We start from the raw sequence: 20015 nt of genomic DNA on the forward strand, positions 1-20015 counted from the left end.
CTCTCAATGTTGATTCCCCTATCATCAATGATCTTGATGTTCCTATTGCTAAGAGAAAGGGTGTTAGATCTTGTACCACTAATCATCCTATCTCTAATTTTGTGTCCTATGATCACATTTCACCTTCATTCCATGCATTCCTCCCTTCTGTGGATAGTGTCCCTGTTCCTAAGAATGTGGCAGAAGCTTTATCTAAACCTGAATGGATAGATGTAATGCAGGAAGAAAATGATGCATTACACAAAAATGGAACTTGGGAGTTGGTGGATTTTCCTGAAGGGAAGGAACCAATGGGTTCCAAGTGGGTGTTCACAGTGAATCACAAGGCTGATGGAACTGTTGAAAGGTATAAGGCTAGACTGGTAGCAAGAGGTTTTACACAGGTATATGGAGTGGACTATGTAGAGACTTTTCCTACAGTAGCCAAGATGAACTCTATCGGGATTCTTCTTTCATTGGCAACAAATCTTGACTGGGAACTTCACCAATTGGACATCAAAAATGCTTTCTTGAATGGTGACTTGGAAGAGGAAGTGTACATGATGCAACCTCCAGGTTTTTGTGCTAAAGGCAGTGAACAAAAAGTGTGCAGGTTAAAAAAAATCTTTATATGGGTTGAAACAATCACCTCAGGCTTGGTTTAGCAAGTTCCACTTAGCATTTCAACAGATGGGGTTCAAACAATGTCAATCAGATCACACTCTATTTGTGAAAAAAGGTGAAGGGAAAATTGCAGCTCTAATTGTGTATGTGGATGACATAGTGATCACAGGAGATTGGGAGGCTGAAATACGGAGACTAAAAAAATTCTTAGCCACTCAATTTGAAGTGAAAGATCTAGGCCCCTTACGTTATCTCCGTGGAATTGAAGTTGCCCGCTCTCACAAGGGCATCTTTATTTCCCAATGGAAATATGTACTAGATCTACTAGAAGATATAGGCAAGTTGGGGGTAAAACAAATTGACTCACCAATTGAATCTAATCATCGGCTGGGAGACAGTTAGGGAGAGTTTTGAAAGATGTGAAGAAGTTCCAGAGACTCGTAGGGAGACTCTTGTATTTGTCTATGACCAGGCTTGATATTGCTTATGTAGGGGGTGTCCTTAGTCAGTTCATGCACAATCCTAGGGCAAGTCACTTTGAAGCTGCAGAGAGGATCCTTAGATACCTCAAGAAGTTTCCTGGAGCCGGTTTGTTGTTCCAGAAACATGAACACTTAAAGATAGAAGTACATACTGATGTTGTGATTAGGCAGGAGCAGTTGATGACCGAAAGTCTACCAGTGGGTATTGTGCCTTTGTAGGAGGAAATCTGGTTACATGGAGAAGTAAAAAACAAAGTGTGGTGGCTAGATCTAGTGTTGAAGCAGAATATAGAGTGGTGTCTCATGGGCTTGCTGAAATCATGTGGATAAGAAATCTGTTAGGTGAACTGGGTTTTGCAGTGAGCAACCCTATGTCACTCTACTGTGACAATAAAGCTGCCATCAATATTGCTGCTAATCTAGTCCTGCATGATAGGACGAAACACATTGAAGTGGACAAGCATTTTATTAGAGAGAAACTTGTAAATGGAGAAGTGTGTACTCCATATGTCAGCTTAGAAGATCAACTTGCAGATATCTTCACCAAAGGTCTACATCATATGTGGCACAATGATTTGTATGACAAGTTGGGCATGATTGACATCTATGCTCCAACTTGAGGGGGAGTGTTGAAATAATTTAGTTATTTGTGTTAGGGTGTGTTTGGCTAGTTAAAGCCTTTTATTTATTTTCTGTTATTGTACTCACTTACAGCAGGGGCACAAGAGTCTTTTCCCTTCTTATTTCTGCCACCCTATATAATATAATAGAAGCTGGTGCCGCCAGTACTGTTCCATTGCTCCAAACCTTTTCTTCTTCTCTTCTCTACTTCCTCATATTTCAATCGGATTTATTGCCAAGAGACTCAATAGACAAAGATCTTCTAACATGTATTTGGGAAGGACAGAAGGAGAGGCAAGGATGGTATTCACATTGGGTATGGAGGATTAGCAAAGAGGAGAAAAAGAGGTGGAGTTATAGGGGAGAAGGTTTGTCTTGGAAGATTTTATGGTGAGAAGAATGGGATAATAGGGCCAAATGAGAAAGTTTATTTTTATATGTTGTTGGTGGTTTTGGTTGCTTGAAGTGTGGGTATGGTTCTTGATCAGAGAGAGGCCAAGGTGTCAATCTCTACAAGTAGTGGTCCCTTTGCTGGTCCAAATTTGCAATTTGAGTCTATTGTATGTAGTTTGATTGTATGTATTTGGGATTGGTTATGGTGGTGGTTACCCTTCGTCAGAAGCAATCAGAGTGATTGTTGTTATTCTTATCCTTAGTGGTTGATTCCTTTTAACCTAATGCTGATCTTCTTTTAGTGATTCTTTTTCTTTACTATGAAAAAAAAAGTATCATTAGGAGATCAATACATCCACTGGGATGAGACATTCAAGCTCGGTACTAATACATGCCTCCCCAAGGAAATGCATTAATAGCCATAGCCTCCAAATAATGCCACCAAGCTAACCAACAAAAAATGGATCTTTTTAGCAGTGCACATGCTCTATGGTAGTTAAGGGATAAAATCACATCCAGAATACCACAAAGGATAAAATGATTCTTTTTGATAGATAACTGATTTTATTAAAAGAGCATCAAAAAGTATATACAAAGCTTATATACAGACCCAAAGATTGGTGAACCATCCACCTATCCTCATAGAAATTTTCTTTAAAATTGAGTCCAAAACATCTGTTCCCTATTCACAGATCCAACACATTCTAGCATGCTAAAACAGCTTCCACAAGTCGGCCAAAAATTATAAGAACATCCAAATCTATTTATCAAGCATGAAGCCTAAATCCATCTATGAACATGTACCTCTATTTATCAATGGTGCACTCTAGATTTATCTACTATGGTTCCCACACTACCAAGTTTTTTTAACCAATTTTACTTTTCTAATCCATGACAGCAAAGAAAATCCAAAGAGTGCATAACAATATCTAGATGAGGTGGCAACCACTTCTAATATGCCTAGAAGAAAGAGATAACAAAGCAGAAAAGGCAAGCACACCTTGTTCAACAAGAATATAGCATAAGCTGCTCTAGTCGTATCTTGGCCTTCTAGGAAGAGAGGAAATTCTGTAGGCTTATAATCTGCGGAAGGTAATAAATTTGACGTTGAATCGGACACTGGATCAATTGAAGGTGCATTGTCTATGATACATGAGTATGAACCTCCAAAGCGAAGAGGGTATCGCAAACGAACATCTAAGTAAGAAGCAATAAGTGAAACTGCCTGCAAGGCAACCAAACTAACAAATTACTCCAGCACAAAATTCCAAATTTCATTGGTGAATCAAAAGAAATTCTACCACTCGTACATATCATTTTTTATTGTTAATTCATATATATCATATTAACTAGAAAATTAAATGTAATAACTACATTCTCGATACAATATACCAAAAAAGAAAAAAAAATAGAAAAAAAATGTTTGGCATTGATCTATAGAAAATGAGAATAGTTTGAGAGAGAAAAAAACAAAAAGAACAACTAGCAAGAAGAATTTGCAATTGGATTATTTCATGTCAAGGAACATATCTATACTCACATGTGCAACATATCCCAAAGAACTTGCAGATTTCTTAACCTCTTCCTTACTGAAAAATTTCATCATCTTCAAAGAATGTGAAGTATGTTCCAGACCCAAAATGGTCAAGGATCTTGGATCAAGAGGTTTTGAGGAATTCCCTGCAAAATAAATATTTATCAGTATTTATCTTCAAATAATTTTTTGCTAATAAATAAAAAAGAAAAAAATTAATTAAAGAAAAAGAAAATGCAACTAGGTGACAAGATATCACCCACAAAATTTCAAAGACCAAGACCCACACCCCAAAAACTAGGAGTGCAACTTAACAGGGCTCAATCCAAGCTTTTCCATTATTTTTTTTTATGTGCAAAGAAATTCATTTATTAAATTAAATATTTGAAAATAAGTTACAGGTATATGGACCCCATAAATACTAGGTCACTACAATGCCCAAAATAAGGATGGTCTATTAGTTCCCTGCTTGGCTAACACATCGGCCAACCCATTTTCTTCCCTTTTAACCCATCTTTAATAGAGTTATATTTCTTTGAAAGTTGGTCAATCTGTCTGAAAATGAATCTGAGTTTCCAGGGTGCTGACTCAATTTGTTTTGCTCATGTTATGACCAGAAGGGAGTCTCCTTCAATTTCCAATTTTCTTGCCCCTAATTGTTCAGCAAATTTCAGTCCTTGAAACAGTGCTTTTGATCCAACCTGAATTGAGTCACCAAAACCGATTGATCCTGAGAATAAGGCCATCACTACTCCTTGATGGTTTTGAAAACTCCCCCTTTTCCTACTCTTCCTGGATTTCCAAATTAAACTTGGGGGTTTCCACTCCATTCTTATATTTTCTCTATGTGGTTCTGAGAGTGCCACTTCTCTCCAATTTCATGGAAAGTTCCAAGGTTTTAACCCAATATACTGATCTGATTTTAATGGCTTCAATCACCTCCTCTAAGGATTTATTTTTCTCATTGAAGACCCTCTGATTTCTTTCCTCCCAAATAGATCAAACCAAGGCTACAAGTACTACCTTCCGCATACATCTTCCCCTTTTCTTTTGTTGCCTCAGGAAATTTGGGTTGAAAAGGCTCACTTCGCCTTGTGGGGGAGCCCATATGCAACCAAAGAGAGAACAGAAATAGTCCCAAATATAAGAAACAAATGAGAAAAAGAAAAGTAAGTGGGAAAGGGTTTCACCACAAGCCTTGCAAAGAACACACGTGGGGAGAGGCAAATATTTGGTCTTCTTTTCTGTAGCATGTCACAGGTATTTTCCTTCCCTAAGAACATTTCCCAAAAAAGAGCTTCTACTTTAGGAGGAAATGGTTTGCACCAAATTTCTCTCACAAGGAGATTTACCCCCACTGAGTCCAATTAAGCAAGCACGTTAAAGAAAGAAACACGAGAAAACAAGCCAGCGGAAGTTGGATGCCAAATTCTTTTATCAAGGCCATTTTGATCCAGGTAAACCACTTCCATATTTGAAAAAAGGACAAGGAGAGAATCACACCCATTGTCTCTTAAGCCCCTTCTGAACCCTAAGTCCCAATTGATCTCAGTTTCTGAGAGTGCAGCGACCCTAGCTACAGTTCATCTGTTAACGCCTTTAGGTTTGATAGAGAGTAAAGATTAGGGAATTGCAAGCAAAGTGGTTGGTCCCCAAGACAAAGGTTTTCCAGATTAAAATCTTATTCCCACACCCAACATCAAGATAGATGAAATTAATAAATAAAGGCAAGATTTCAGAGATTTGTTTCCAGGGGAAATTTGAAGCTGCATTAGCTGCTACTTTTGCATCACAGTCATTATCTACTGCATCATGAATGCTTTCAATGACCCTGTGCCACAATCTATCTTCCTCACGGGGAAACCACCACAACCATTTCCCTAGTAGAGTTGTATTTCTCTTCATTAAACCACCACAATCTATCTTCCTCACTGGGGGTTCTTCGCTCGCTCACCGAAGCTCTAAGAACCCCCAATTTGGTAATGTTGTTCATTCATTCATCCTAATAAAATGTCTTCTTAAAAAGCAATTAAAACTATAAAATCATTATTTTAGCTATGTGAAGTACTGCAATTGGGTGAAAAAAGAAATTAGAGGTTTTACATGCTTAAAAATGTTTTATATGTTTGACTTTATTTTTAAATTCTCATTTGAATATGCTTTACATCTTATGTTTATGTATTTTAATTTTAGATAATAGGTTTTTTAAAACATTATTTTAAAATTTTAGTTTATATTTTTTATTAATATTATGTTTAATATTTTTTTTTTTTGAATTTTTTTGGCATTTTTTTGAATTTTCTAACATTTTTCTTTATTTTTTAGCATTTTTTTATTTTTGCACCTTGCATCAAAAAGGCATGTGCCTCGCCTTGCACCTTGTCTTTTTAAAACACTGAACTTTCCTAATTGGACTGAACCAAACCGAGTGCAACCCATGCATGCATTATTTCTTAGGTTTTATTAACTATTTTTAGATAATATTGGAGCCAAAAGAGCTATGGAGGATGGACAACCCCTATTGTGTAGCGCAATGAAAATTTTGATAGTGTATTAGCAGTTTTTAAGGTTTCTTGGCCTAGCCCAACCCACACTTAAGTGTAATAATATTTGTCTGGGCCTACAAGCTTTGCCCATGTTAATTATAAAACTATGTTTCTTTTGCAAATTAAATTTTTTATTTAATTCTAGTATAGTATAAAAATATATAACATTTCCATATATATTAATATAAAATTTGTTATCTAAATATTATATAATAATGTTTACCATATATGCATATAACTTCCAAGTTGAGCTTATTAGGGGTTTGCTTAGCTTGGACCCTATCTACTAGGGCCGTCATTAAACTTTGAAAGTTCAACACCCAATTAGACTTCGAATCCGATCATCCTAGATTTGGATTCTAGAACTTGCATCTAGTTAATAATGTGGATTTAATCCCATCCAATTTGATTAAAATCCACGCCTAATAAAAAATTATTATTTTGTATATGTAGTATAATTAATGTATACACAGATATTATGTGTAATTATACATATATGCATTAATAGTTTAAAATTCAAAATCCAACATAATAATAACCAAATGTGTATGCAGATCTAGAAATTTCATAATTGGATGTTGAAGTGGATTTAACAGGATTTGATTTGAATATCGTTTACAAACCTACTACCCACATTATATATGGGCTTGGTGCATATTTGAGCTAGACCTAACTCAAAAGAAAATAGTTGCTTGAGCATGAATTTATAGATTTAACAAGATTACGCTAAGTTATAAATGATTTGTTACATTTTATTAATAATTTTAATTATCCCATCAATACTAATTTTTATTAATTTCTTAGCTTTTAATAGTTGCTAGATAAAAGCTGCTAAAATTTATAGTCCTACTGCCCGTATTATGTGTGAGCTTGGTATAGATCTGAGCTAGACCCGGCTTAGAAGAAAATATTTGCTTGAGCCCAAGGTTGGGCAAAGTTATAAATGGAATGCAAATGGTCTATTTTATTATTTATTATTAATTTTAATTACCCTACTAATATTAGTTATATTTAAATATAATTAAATTGTATTTTAATTTTTTAATTTATGAACTACTAATTTTTATTAATTTCTTAACTTTTAATAGTTGTTAGTAAAAACTTGCTAAATTTTAGTAATTTTTATTAATTATAGTTATTAGGTTTCAAATTTTATATTATTATTATATTAGTATTTATTATTTTATATATTAATTATCTAGATTACAATTATTTTTTTTGTATGTCTTGTATCACACGCTATGGGGTTTCTAGATGAACTGGAACCATTTTCGAAAATGGGTCAACACAGACCTGTTTAGCTTGTCTTTTTTGTTTGAGTGATAAAATGGGTTCTACATTTTAAATTTTCATTATTTTTCATTTTATATCATTTTTAATGGGTCCTTTATTTTATGTAAGTCTCTTGGGCACTATGCACAATAAAGGTTTCAACTCATATAAATTATTAATCTTAATTAGTGTTTTCAAAACCAGAAAAAATAGGAACCAGTCAGCTGAACAGTTTTGTTTCACCCCAAAGCCGCTTTTTGACTAAATACCGTTGATTTGGTCAGTGAACCGCTACCCCGGGTGACCGAACCGTCAACCCAGACAACGATTGGACTGGAAGGTCAAACCGTTCGACTTGGGGTTTGGTCCCCAGAACGGTTCCCTATACGATCTGGTTTTAAAAACCTTGATTTTAACAATATTATTAATTAATTTATTAAAAATGCGTTTATACAAAGTTATCAATAAAATAAAAAGAATAAACAAAACATAATACAACATTAGAAAATAGGTTCTATTTGCAATATATCAAACCCATGTTTAAATCATAATATTATTAAAACTATCAATTAATATTTTTTGTATTTAAATTTCTTATTTTTATTAGTGTTTATTAAGTTTGATTTTTAAGTGGAACTGAAATGTTCTTAATTTTTATTAAGTTTTGTTAATATTTATTAGTTTTAAGTGAAAGTTTAGTGGATTTTTAAAATAATATTTTTATTTTTGTTGTTTTATGTTTGATTGCTTAACCTCAACCTATAATAACATGCATTAAAATAAGAGGTCTTGGAAAACCCAAAAGTCTCTCTCTCTCTCTATTAGTGTACAATTTTATTGATCTAATCAAAATATGATTACTTTTTTATATTTTTAAAACAAAGGAAAATAAAAAAATGTAAAAAATGGAGAAAATAGATAAATAACTTCTCTCAAAAGAGAGACAAGCTAACATGGACCATCCTATTTTATTATATATATATATGGTCTTTTTTTCTCTCCTGTCTCCCATAAGAAATCCTTCATTATCTTCTCTAGCTATCTAACTAATTTTTTCGGGATCCTAAAGGTGGATAGAAAGTAAGTGGGCAAGTTTGCTAAGGTGGACTTAATCAACATAATCTTTCCCCCCATTGAGATGTAGTTTCTCTTCCACATGTCTAACTTCTTAGTGAATCACTCTACAAGGTTTCCAAAAGCCCTCATATTTTCGATTTCTCTCTACAATTGGTTTCCAAAAGCCTTCATATTTTTTATTACCATCCAAAGGCAAACCAAGGTACTCTAGTGGCCAACTTTTTACCTCACAACCTAGTTTTTGTGCCACTAATTGGATTTCATCCTCTTCCATATTAACTCCCGCCACACAACTCTTTCCCCAATTTAAATTGAACTTTGAGATCCTTTAAAACTCTTCCATTAAAGCTTGCAAATTCCTCAAGCTGAAATCACCAACATCCCTCACAAAAAATGATAATATCATCTGCAAATTCCAAGTGAGTTATTACCACCTCAAATCTCCTAACCCTCCAAACTTTGATAAGACCTTCTTGACCAACCTTGACGATTTGACTACTTAGAACCTCAGCCATAATTGTAAACAAGAAGGGAGAGAGAGGATCTCCTTGCCTTATTCTTCTTTTTGCTGGGAAGAAATCCTTAGCCACTCCATTGATTAATATTGAGTAATACGCCAAACTAATACAACTTTTGATCCACTTTCCCCATCTCTCCTAGACCAATTTTCTCCAACAAACATAAGAGGAAGGACCAATCCACCATATTATAGGATTTCTTCATGTCCAATTTACATATTTGGGTTGTAGGCTGGTATGTATATGAATATTTGTAAATGAAATTTGTATATATTTTCCAATCAATTCTTCTCCTAAATCGGACCATAAAGCCCAATAAAAGATGACTTTACAAAAGCATATTCATAAATTCTTACAAATCAACCATCCCACCCTAGCTTGACTAAGCTCTGCCCAGTTGTGTTGGGTTAAGTTCAGGTTGGTCTTGGGTTGATAAACATGGGTTTCACCTTGGGTTAGGCCTGGGTTGACCCTCAACTCGACCCAACCTGCCCGTGTTGCACGCCTACCCAAAACTCTCCAAACCCTTTTAATACAGATTTTTCTTCACCAAATTTTTCAACACAACAATACTCACTACCAAAAACCAAGATACTTTAAAACCCACAAACCCCACTAAGATCCCCAACCCAACAATGACCCTAACAATTTTCAGCATTCAGACCTCCCCTCCAAAGCTTTCTTTGTTCAAAGGATATTTCTTTTCCAATTCCCAGAACATTGTAACATGCTGAAAAGTCATTGGACTAGACAGCTAAAAGGGGTATTCATTGAAAAAGAAAGAAGCACAATTCAAATATTTAAATCTGAAATAAGATACCTGCAAACTAGACAAATTTATAAAATCTCGAATAAATCAAATAATCAGATGTCATTAACTTTCTTTAGATACCAGGCTCAATGAAAAAGATGTGACACAAGTAGGGTTTTATGCCCTAGAAAAGAAAATCTGCAATATTGTTTTCTGAAAATCATTTAGGGTCAGAAAGAGGATTGAGATGATTTAGAAGTGGAATTGTGTCTTATAATTTCCAAATAAGGGTTCTAGTTGACCATTTAGCCCACATTCAAATGTTATCATCATCGAGTATGTTGAAGACCAGAAAAAATGAAGCAGGTATCTCAAGGGCGGTTTCTCTATCCTTTAATTTTTCTTCTTTTTATTTTAGGAAAGGTAAAGATACCTGTGTTGCAAAAAGATTTTTATACAAAGGAATGTACATTGATGTGCAAAAATGTGCAAATCAGCCCTCCACCAAAACAAAAGAAAAAAACCAGGTAAAGGGTTGTCACTAAAAATGGACCCTTTTCACCAACTCTAGCCAACCACCCTCCACCTCATTGAGTTTTCTTGGAATCAATATGATATCAGAAGTTATGGCATCCAAGAATTCCGTGATTTCACTAAGTGAGCAAAACATTAAGCACCTCTTCCAACAAATTTGTTAAAACTGTTAATAATCTGCAGTTTAGTACCACAGGGGCACATATGTAATTTTTTCTTTCTTTTTTTTTATATTTGGGTCGCCCTAATATAAATATAGAAGCTGGCACTGCCAGCCAATGTTTTTTGACTACAAATCTCATCTCTCTTCTCTCTTCTCTCTTCTCTCTGTTCTGACTTTCTACTGGTCTTTTACCAAGAAAACATGGTATCAGAGCGGCAGATCTGGAATTAGAAGCATACAATCAAGATTTCTCTCAGATTTCTCAGTTTTTTCTTTTTCTTGTGTATCAAATCTAAGAAAGGGTGCATCGGGTTGACCTGAAAAGAGTTCCTGTGCAGTTCTTCCCTTTCCTCTTGGTTGTGCCAAGAAATCACCAAGGAAAGGGAAGTTAGATGCCATGAGGGTGTTTTTTCTCAATTTTTTGTGGATCAAGTGATCCTTTTGTACCCAGGTAAGTGGGTTATGTAGGTTAGATGACCTGTGGCTGCTGCAAAGGTGTGTTTTCTCAGTTTGTGTGGATCAAGTGTGTTGGTTCGGCTGTCTTAATTTGTATGTTTATCTTTGTTGGGTCTTAAGTCATTAGTTATTGGGCCTTAGTTATTGGGCCTAATCTTATTTAGTGTTTATTTTGATTAGGTGTCACATCACTAATCAGGGGCATTTTTGTCTATTTATGTAACATTATGTAATGTTCTTATATATAATAGATTAGGGCTCGCTGAGGACAATTCTGCCGCCCATCTCATATCTTCTTCTTCTTCTTCTTCTCCTCTCAATCGACAGCCCTATTTCAGCAAACATGGTATCAGAGCACTAATCTTTCGACTGGTTACAGCAGCCGCCTCTTCTTCTACTCGCAGTTAACTCTCTCACTTTTTTTTTTGTTGCTGCAAAGAAACCCTAGGGTTGGTCGTAGAACACAGCTGGACGTACATCTAGGGTTTCCCTTGGTTGTAGGGCCCAAGGGGAGTTAGACCCAGAGGCTGATGCCCTAATAGACGCAGTACAGCAGACTGTAGCCATTCGGCTAAAATAGATCTGTGTAGAACAGATCTAGGCGGAAGGACTAATCTCAGCAGTCCTAGAACTGTTCGTGGGTGAGGTTATAACCTGCGTAGCAGTGCTTAGCACACAGTAGAAGCCAACACAGCAAGTTGCAGGCTGCGGCAACAGTGATTAGAACACAGCAGAAGGTAGCACAACAGATTATAATCTGTGACAGCAGTAATTAGGGCACAGTGTGCAGTGTAGTACTCGGTGTTTCAGCTCTATGTCAGGTTCTCAGGACTGAGTTTACAGTGCAGCAAGTTCTGTAAGTGTGAAACAGTTCACTATATATTGCGTTTACAGTCTTGACATTTACGAGTAAGTGAAGATGTCTTCCATATCCGGGGAAGTGTCTTCTAGAGATGTTAGGGCTTGTGGGAGGTCTCCTAATTTGGAGAATCCAAATCTGCACAGCCTACAGATCACAAGTGTGTTGTTGGATGAGTACAACTTCAGAGAATGGTCTGTCTCAGCCAAGCTTTTCATCACATCCCGGGAACTCACTGGTTACTTGGATGGGCAGAAGAAAGAACCTGAAGTGGGGAGTGCTGAATATTGAGCTTGGCGCAAGGAGAATGTTACAATTATGTCCTGGCTACTTGCCTCAATGACTCCAAGAGTAGCTAGGACTGTTCAACATTTCTCCACGACTGCCAAGATATGGGAAAAAGTTTCTAAAACCTATGGGCAGAAAAAGAATAATGCCAGAATTTACAGACTGAATCAAGACATCGCTGCCTTGAGGCAAGGAGATATGAGTGTTGCAACATATTTTGCTACACTAGAAGGACTATGGGAAGAGTTAGATCACCACCTTATTATTGATTGGGAAAATGCCAGAGACAAGGAAAAGCATGACAAACAAGTTGAAGAGGGTAGAGCATTTAAGTTTCTAGCTGGCCTAGATTCTATATATGAGAGCATAAGGTCCCAAATTCTGGGAAGGGATGAAATGCCAGACTTACATCATGTTTACTACCTCGTGAGGAATGAAGAGGTGAGAAGAAAAGAGATGTAGGTTGATACTCAAAACAAAACTAGCTGAACAGTCTGTGGAATATTCGGCCCTAATCTCTACAAATCAAAGGGGAAACAGGCACTCTGACAAGAGACATCTGAAGTGCACCCACTGTGGAGGGGAAAGGCATGTGAAAGAAACTTGTTGGGTTCTCCATCCACATCTGAAGCTAGTTGCATTGAGGAAAGATAAGAAGCATCAGAAGGGTCAATCTGCAAGTGTGAATCTGGCTACGGATCAAAGTGATGATGGTTCAAAACACTCATCCACAGTTACTTCCCCTTCCATGGGACAGACTACTTATTCCCCTGGAACCGGGTCCTTGGGTTTTACTGCCGATGAGGTAGAGGTACTTAGCCGGGCCCTAGCCCGTCTATGGACCAATTCTCTTCCATCCTCCTCCCTTGCCAGATCAGGTATTGTCTCTGCCTTTAGTGCAACTAGTACTATTGATCCTGCCTCTTGGATTATTGATTCTGGTGCAACTGACCACATGACACACATGTCTTCTCTATTTTCTTCCTATCATTTAATGTCTGGCCAAGATAAAATGAGGGTTGCTGATGGTTCTCTCTCTACCATCTCTGGGAAAGGAGTGGTTGACCTAAGCAAGGACCTCTCACTCAAATTTGTCTTGCATGTTCCCAATCTTTCTTCAAATCTCTTATCTATTTCAAAGCTTACCAAAAATTTGAATTGTAGCATAACATTTTTTCCTACTCATTGTGTCTTTCAGGACAGATTGACGAAGAGAACGATTGGGAGCGGTCATGAGTGTGGAGGTCTCTACTACCTTGATGCAGACATCAGTTCGGCCTTGCAAACATCTGCTACTAGTAGTCAGTCCAATGTGGAGTCAATAGCTAGGTTACATCTGTGGCATGCTAGGCTAGGTCATTTACCGTTTTCATCATTGGAAGTGTTGTTTCTAGAATTATTCAAAGGTGTTTCAAGTCAAGAGTTGGTTTGTGAAGTTTGTCAACTATCAAAGCAACGTAGAACTGTTTATTCAACTTCGAGTAATGAAATTCGAGCTTCTTTTGACTTAGTCCACTCTGATGTTTGGGGCCCCTCTCCCATTATTTCTGTTGATGGCTTTCGATACTTTATCAGTTTTATTGATCACTATTCTCGATGCACATGGATCTACTTATTAAAAGCACGAAAAGAAGTGTCGCGGGTAACCATGACATTTTGCAAAATGATTGAAACACAATTTGGCACGACGATCAAACAATTCAGGTCAGATAATGCTATAGAATACTTTGAAAGGTCTTTGAATCTGTTTATGGAGGATGCTAGAATGATTCATCAGTCATCTTGTGCTAGTACCCCCCAACAGAATGGGATTGCTGAGCGCAAGAATAGGCAACTATTGGAGACTGCTCGAGCCTTTCTATTTCAGCACAAAGTTCCAAAAAACTATTGGTCTCAAGCAATCCTTACTGCATCATATCTGATAAATCGAATGCCATCCAAGGTATTGGGGATGAAAACTTCTTTCTCTGTTCTTTGCCCTCATCTTCCTGACTTTTCTCTTCTACCGAGAGTCTTTGGTTGTGTACGCTTTATACATGTCAAGGATCCAAAGAAGACCAAATTGGATCCTAGGGCTACAAAGGGAATCTTTTTGGGGTACTCCCCTACTCAGAAGGGATACAAGTGTTATGATCCAATCACCAAGAAAAAGTATGTCACAAAGGATGTGATATTCTTTGAGTCTCAATCCTATTTTCATTCTTCCCAGAATCCTCTTCAAGGGGAGACTAGTGGGATGGAAGAGGATTCTTCTATTCCCCCATTCTTTGTACCTCTCTCTACCTCAGGCCTTCCATCTTCTCCTCCTGATCCACCTAGTTGTGGTATCCCGGGTGAATCTAGTGAGGCTCCCATTGTACCAGCTACTACTAGTGATGTTGCAAATATTACTGAAGACTCCAGCAGGCTGTAAAGAGATATCAGAATCACCTACAACAGAAGGAAGAAGGGCCCTCTAACTCATGACAGCAACCAATTGGACTCGGATCAACCTGTCTCAGAAACTCAAGGTAATCCTATCAGTTCTTCTGACTTGGATCTTCCTATTGCCCTTCGTAAGTCTACTCGTTCTTGTACTATCAGACATCCCATTGCTGATTTTGTGTCTTACTCACATTTGTCTCATCATTATTCTTTTGTCTCTATTCTCTCTTCTGTGCATGTTCCTACCAGGTATTCTGAGGCAGTATCTGACCCAAAATGGAAAGAGGCTATGGACGAAGAAATGAAGGCCTTAATGAAAGCAAGGACTTGGGAATTAGTGGATCTACCAGAAGGGAAAGGCATTATTGGATGCAAGTGGGTGTTCATTGTGAAGCATAGGGAGGACGGGTCCATTGAGAGGTACAAGGCTAGACTGATAGCAAAAGGGTTTACTCAAAAAGAAGGAATTGACTACAAAGAAACCTTTGCTCCGGTGGCAAAACTCAACACAATCCGAGTTCTATTATCATTAGCTGCAAATTTCTCATGGGAGCTACATCAGTTGGACGTGAAGAATGCTTTCTTGAATGGCAACCTGCATGAAGAGGTGTTCATGGATCCTCCACCAGGTTATGGTTTTGGCAAGAAGGTATGTAGACTGAGAAAAGCCCTATACGGCCTTAAGCAGTCCCCTCGAGCTTTGTTTGAGAAGCTATGTGGGGCCATGAAGAAAGGGGGTTACACTCAAAGTGGGGCAGATCATACCCTATTCGTAAGGAAGAGAAATGGCAAACTTACAGCACTTATTGTCTATGTGGATGATATGGTAATTACAGGGGATGATTAGGAAGAGATTAAAAGACTAAAGGAGGTCTTGGTTGCTGAATTTGATATCAAAGACCTGGGCCAACTGAGATACTTTCTTGGGATTGAAGTTGCAAGATCCAAAGAGGGCATCTATATATGTCAGCGGAAATACATCCTTGATCTTCTTCAAGAGACAGGCATGATGGGGTGTAGGCCAGCAAATACTCCAATAGAACAAAATCATGGTCTACAGGAGTCAGTAGGAGAGGACTACCTTGATAAGGAAAGATACCAAAAGCTGGTGGGGAAGTTGATTTACCTGTCCCTCACTCGCCCGGGGAAAGGGATTCTATTCAGGAAAAACAATAAAATTGAAGTTGAAAGATATACTGATGCAGGTTGGGTTGGCTCTGTTGGGGACAGGAAGTCTACTTCTGGGTACTACACCTTTGTTGGAGGAAATTTAGTTACATGGAGGAGTAAAAAACAGAATGTGGTTGCTAGATCTAGTGCAGAGGCCGAATACTGAGCTATGGCTCATGGTGTTGCTGAACTTTTATGGCTTAAGATCCTGCTTGGTGAACTTGGAATAAAGATTGAGTGTCCTCTCAGGTTGTACTATGACAACAAGGCTGCCATCAACATTGCAAATAACCCAGTGCAACATGATAGAACGGAACATATTGAGATAGACTGTCACTTTGACAAAGAAATAATTGTCTCAGGAGAACTTTGCATCCCTTATACTCCCTCCGAGATGCAGGTTGCAGATGTTCTGACTAAAGGGCTAGCTACAGTGAAATTCGTGGACTTACTTGGCAAGCTAAACATGATTGACATCCATGCTTAGCTTGAGGGGGAGTGTTGGTTCGGCTGTCTTAATTTGTATGTTTATCTTTGTTGGGTCTTAAGTCATTAGTTATTGGGCCTTAGTTACTGGGCCTAATCTTATTTAGTGTTTATTTTGACTAGGTGTCCCATCACTAATCAGGGGCATTCTTGTCTATTTATTTAACATTATGTAATGTTCTTATGTATAATAGACTAGGGCTGGCTGAGGACAATTCTGCCGCCCATCTCATATCTTCTTCTTCTTCTTCTTCTTCACCTCTCATTCGACAGCCCTATTTCAGCAAACAGAGTGATCATTTTTTGTACCCAGATAGGTGGGCTGTGTAGGTCTGAATGATTTGTGACTGCTGTAACAGCAGTTTTCTTCTTGTTTGTTGGAGACTACAGTAGTCGTGTGGCCAAAAGTTTGATGAAGTGTTCTTTGTATGGACTGTTCAGACCTGAAATTGATCTTCTTTTGCTTCTGGAATTGGTTCAGTAGTGTGGTAGTGTGTGTGGCCTGAAGGGGATAATCATATAGTGCTGTCTGTGTGAGAACAAGTACCAAATTGTAACTTAACTGTGACTGAACTGAGAACATGTACCTTGACAGAACTGTGACTGAACTGAGAACAAGTACCTTGACTGAACTGTGACTGAACTGAAAACAAGTACCTTCCCTATCATGTCTTCTGAGGATTTTAGTATGTCTGGTGTGTCCTCTACTCAAGGTGGAGTGAGTGGAGGATTTGACATGAGTCTCAATTACCTAGAATGGCCAAGGGGAATCAAACTTTACATAACTGCAAGGAGAAAAGTGGGCTATATTAATGGTAAAGTCAAAGAACCGAAGTCTGGGGGTGTAGAACATGATAGGTGGGCCCAGGAAAACAGCATGGTGATGTCATGGCTGTTATTGTCTATGCTGCCATAGGTAAGGAGGACCTTCATGTGGGTAGAAACAACTTATGAGATTTGGGAGCAATTGCAAGTTGCATCCTCAACTTGTAAGCAAGGGGAGAGGAGTCTCTCTTTTTACTATTCAGATTTAACCTCAATTTGGAAAGAACTAGACCATTATCAGAACATAGACTAGAAATGTAATGCAAATGCTAAGGCCTACAAGTCTTTGGTTTCCCAACAACAAATCTTTGCCTTCCTCTTGGGGCTGAATCCTACATATCGCTCTATTAGGGTTCAATACAAGAAGTGTATGCCCTAGTACAGTCAGAAGAGAGCAGACAGAATGTGATGAATAATTCTGAGGAGGAGCAAATTGCCTTAGCAGCTAAAGGGAGTGTAGTTACAGGAGGTGACAATTCCTTTAAGAGGTGACTTCCAAAAGAAAGTTGATGACAAAGATAAGTTATGGCGCACCCACTGTCAGAAGTCTAGGCATGCTCTAGATACATGTTGGGATCTTCATGGGAAGTCGAAGTGGGCCCAAGAGCTGAGTAAAAAATCAGATCCGAATAAGAAACTAGGACAACAAGTTTAGAAGAAGCTTAATGCAGCAAACATGGCCTCTCAAGAGTCTCAACCATCTACCACTACCTTGAGCTAAGACCACTCTTCCATGACTAATCCCAAGGAAAATATCATTAATTCTTTTCATGACCATTTAGAGTTGTATGGTAGGGTAATCCACCAAATGGATTTTGCTCCACCTCCCTTGGCTTCATTTGCATCTACATCAATTAATGGTAATTCTGCCACCGCTTTTCATGTGTCCTCTCATCCCTCAGACTCCTCTTGGATAATAGATTCTGGAGCCTCGAACCATATGATTGGTAAGTCAAACTGCTTTCAATCCTATTATCTCTTATCTGGCAGGGACAAGGTGAGACTAGCCGAGGGCTCTTTTTCTACCATAGCTGGTCAAGGAACTCCCTTCCTTTTGGAGTTACCTTTCTTAATGTGTTACATGTTCCAAAACTGTCTATAAACTTGTTTTCTGTTAGTAGTATTACAATTTCGTTAAACTATTCAGTAAGCTTCTTTCATTCTTGTGTGATATGAGATTTGGCATCAAGGAAGATGATCGGTAGAAGGCCATATGGTGGATGGTCTCTACATTAGAGAACAAAGCTAGTCTTTCGATTACTGAGTCTAAGAATCAGTCTAATAAGAATCAAGTTTGTTTATGGCATAGTCATTTGGGTAATTTATCATTTGAGTTGCTAGAGTTTGTCTCCAAAGTTGTTCAAGTCAATGTTAGTGTCTGAATTCACATGTCAAACTTGTCAGTTGAGCAAATATTGTGGAAACCATTTTGCTTCAAGAAATATTAGATCTGATTTTCCTTTCCATATTCTTTGTTCTGATGTTTGGGGCCCAATCACTTTACCATTTGGGATTGGCTATCAATACTTTATTACACTTACTGATCACTACTCCAAAAATACATGGGTGTATCCCATGCGGCCAGAGATGAGGTGCCAATAATTGTACAAGATTTCCAAGGCATGATATTTACTCAACTTTAGATGGAGATCGAAATTTTTCAATCTAACAATTTTAAGAGAATTTCCATCATGATCTCACGGAGTTTTTTGCTTCCTATGGATCCACTCATCGTAGTTCTTGTGCCAAAACACCACAACAGAAAGTTGTAGAAAGAAAAAACTATCATTCCTTGGAAGTTGCTTAATGACTACTCATATAAGTGAATGTTCCGAAACGATTCTAGTTGGATGTTGTGTTATGTGTTGCCTACTTTACCAATCGGATGCCATCTCGCTTGTTAGAGTACAAGATCCATCATCAGCTCCTATTCCCTAAAGTTCCCTTCTTTTCTATCCCTATCATTGTGTTTGGTTATCATTGTTTTGTTCAAGACTTGTTTCCTACTCGTGGTAAGCATGACCCCCGTACTATTCCCTGTGTATTCTTGGGCTACCATTCTTCTCAAAAGGGCTGTCAGTGTTTTGATCCCATTTCCAAAAATACTATGTTTCTATGGATGTGTCTTTCTTTGAGAGTGATTCTTTATTTCCTATTTCTCCTCAGGGGGAGAGTAGGAGGAGAAATAGGTCCAAGTTCTTACTACCTAACCCTCCTCCATTCCATGTTTTCCTCTGTCATCGAAGGACCAGCCAAGTTCAAGAACTGTAGAGCAACTTGAAACTATACTACCAACATCATCATATTCATTGGGGACAGATCCTATCCAACCAAGTACTCTTATTCCCATTAATGTTTCTGACTCTATTGCTATTGATCCTTCTATTGCTAATGACTTTGACATTCCTACTGCACAAAGGAATGGAATTAGATCTTGTACCACTAAGCATCATATCTCCCATTTTTCTTCTTATGAGAATATTTCACCTTCTTTTCATGCTTTCCTTTCTTCCATTGACAGTGTCCCTATCCCTAAAAATGTGGCAGAGACACTCTCAGTACCTGAATGGACAAATGCAATGAAAGAGAAGATCAATGCCTTACATAAAAATGGTACATGGGAGTTAGTGGATCTTCTTGAGGGTAAGGAACCGGTAGGGTGTAAGTGGGTGTTCACAATGAAGCACAGGGCTGATAACACAGTGGAAAAGTACAAGGGCTAGCTGGTGGCAAAAGGGTTTACTCAAGTGTATGGAACAGATTATGCTAAGACATTTGCTCTAGTAGCTAAGATGAATTATATCAAAATCTTTTTCCATCTAGTTGCTAATCTTGATTGGGACCTTCATCAATTAGATATCAAAAATGCCTTCTTTAATGGTGATCTTGAACATGGTTTCAAATGTTGCCAAATGTCACTAATGTCGCTCGACATATGTCAATGTTGAGGCTCACCAACAAGAGAATGGATGGTAATATAAAAATTACATTATGTCGGTCGACATTTCCTATA

At 37.8% G+C, this 20015-nt stretch overlaps 1 protein-coding gene across 2 annotated transcripts in view; it reads right to left on the reverse strand.

Moving 5' to 3' along the window:
* Positions 1-20015, reverse strand: part of LOC148865301 (vacuolar protein sorting 38-like) — a 73196-nt gene that overhangs the window by 20107 nt on the left and 33074 nt on the right. For both annotated transcript variants that reach the window (XM_088981186.1, XM_088981187.1), the window contains 2 exons: positions 3640-3779; positions 3100-3324 (listed from right to left, as the gene is read on the reverse strand). In XM_088981186.1, coding sequence (XP_088837312.1) covers positions 3100-3324; positions 3640-3779 — 365 coding nt within the window. The remainder of the gene's footprint in view (positions 1-3099; positions 3325-3639; positions 3780-20015) is intronic.

This window comes from Nelumbo lutea, chromosome 3, assembly GCF_056320005.1.
Source record: "Nelumbo lutea isolate HS-2025 chromosome 3, American lotus-T2T, whole genome shotgun sequence".
Lineage (NCBI taxonomy): Eukaryota > Viridiplantae > Streptophyta > Magnoliopsida > Proteales > Nelumbonaceae > Nelumbo > Nelumbo lutea.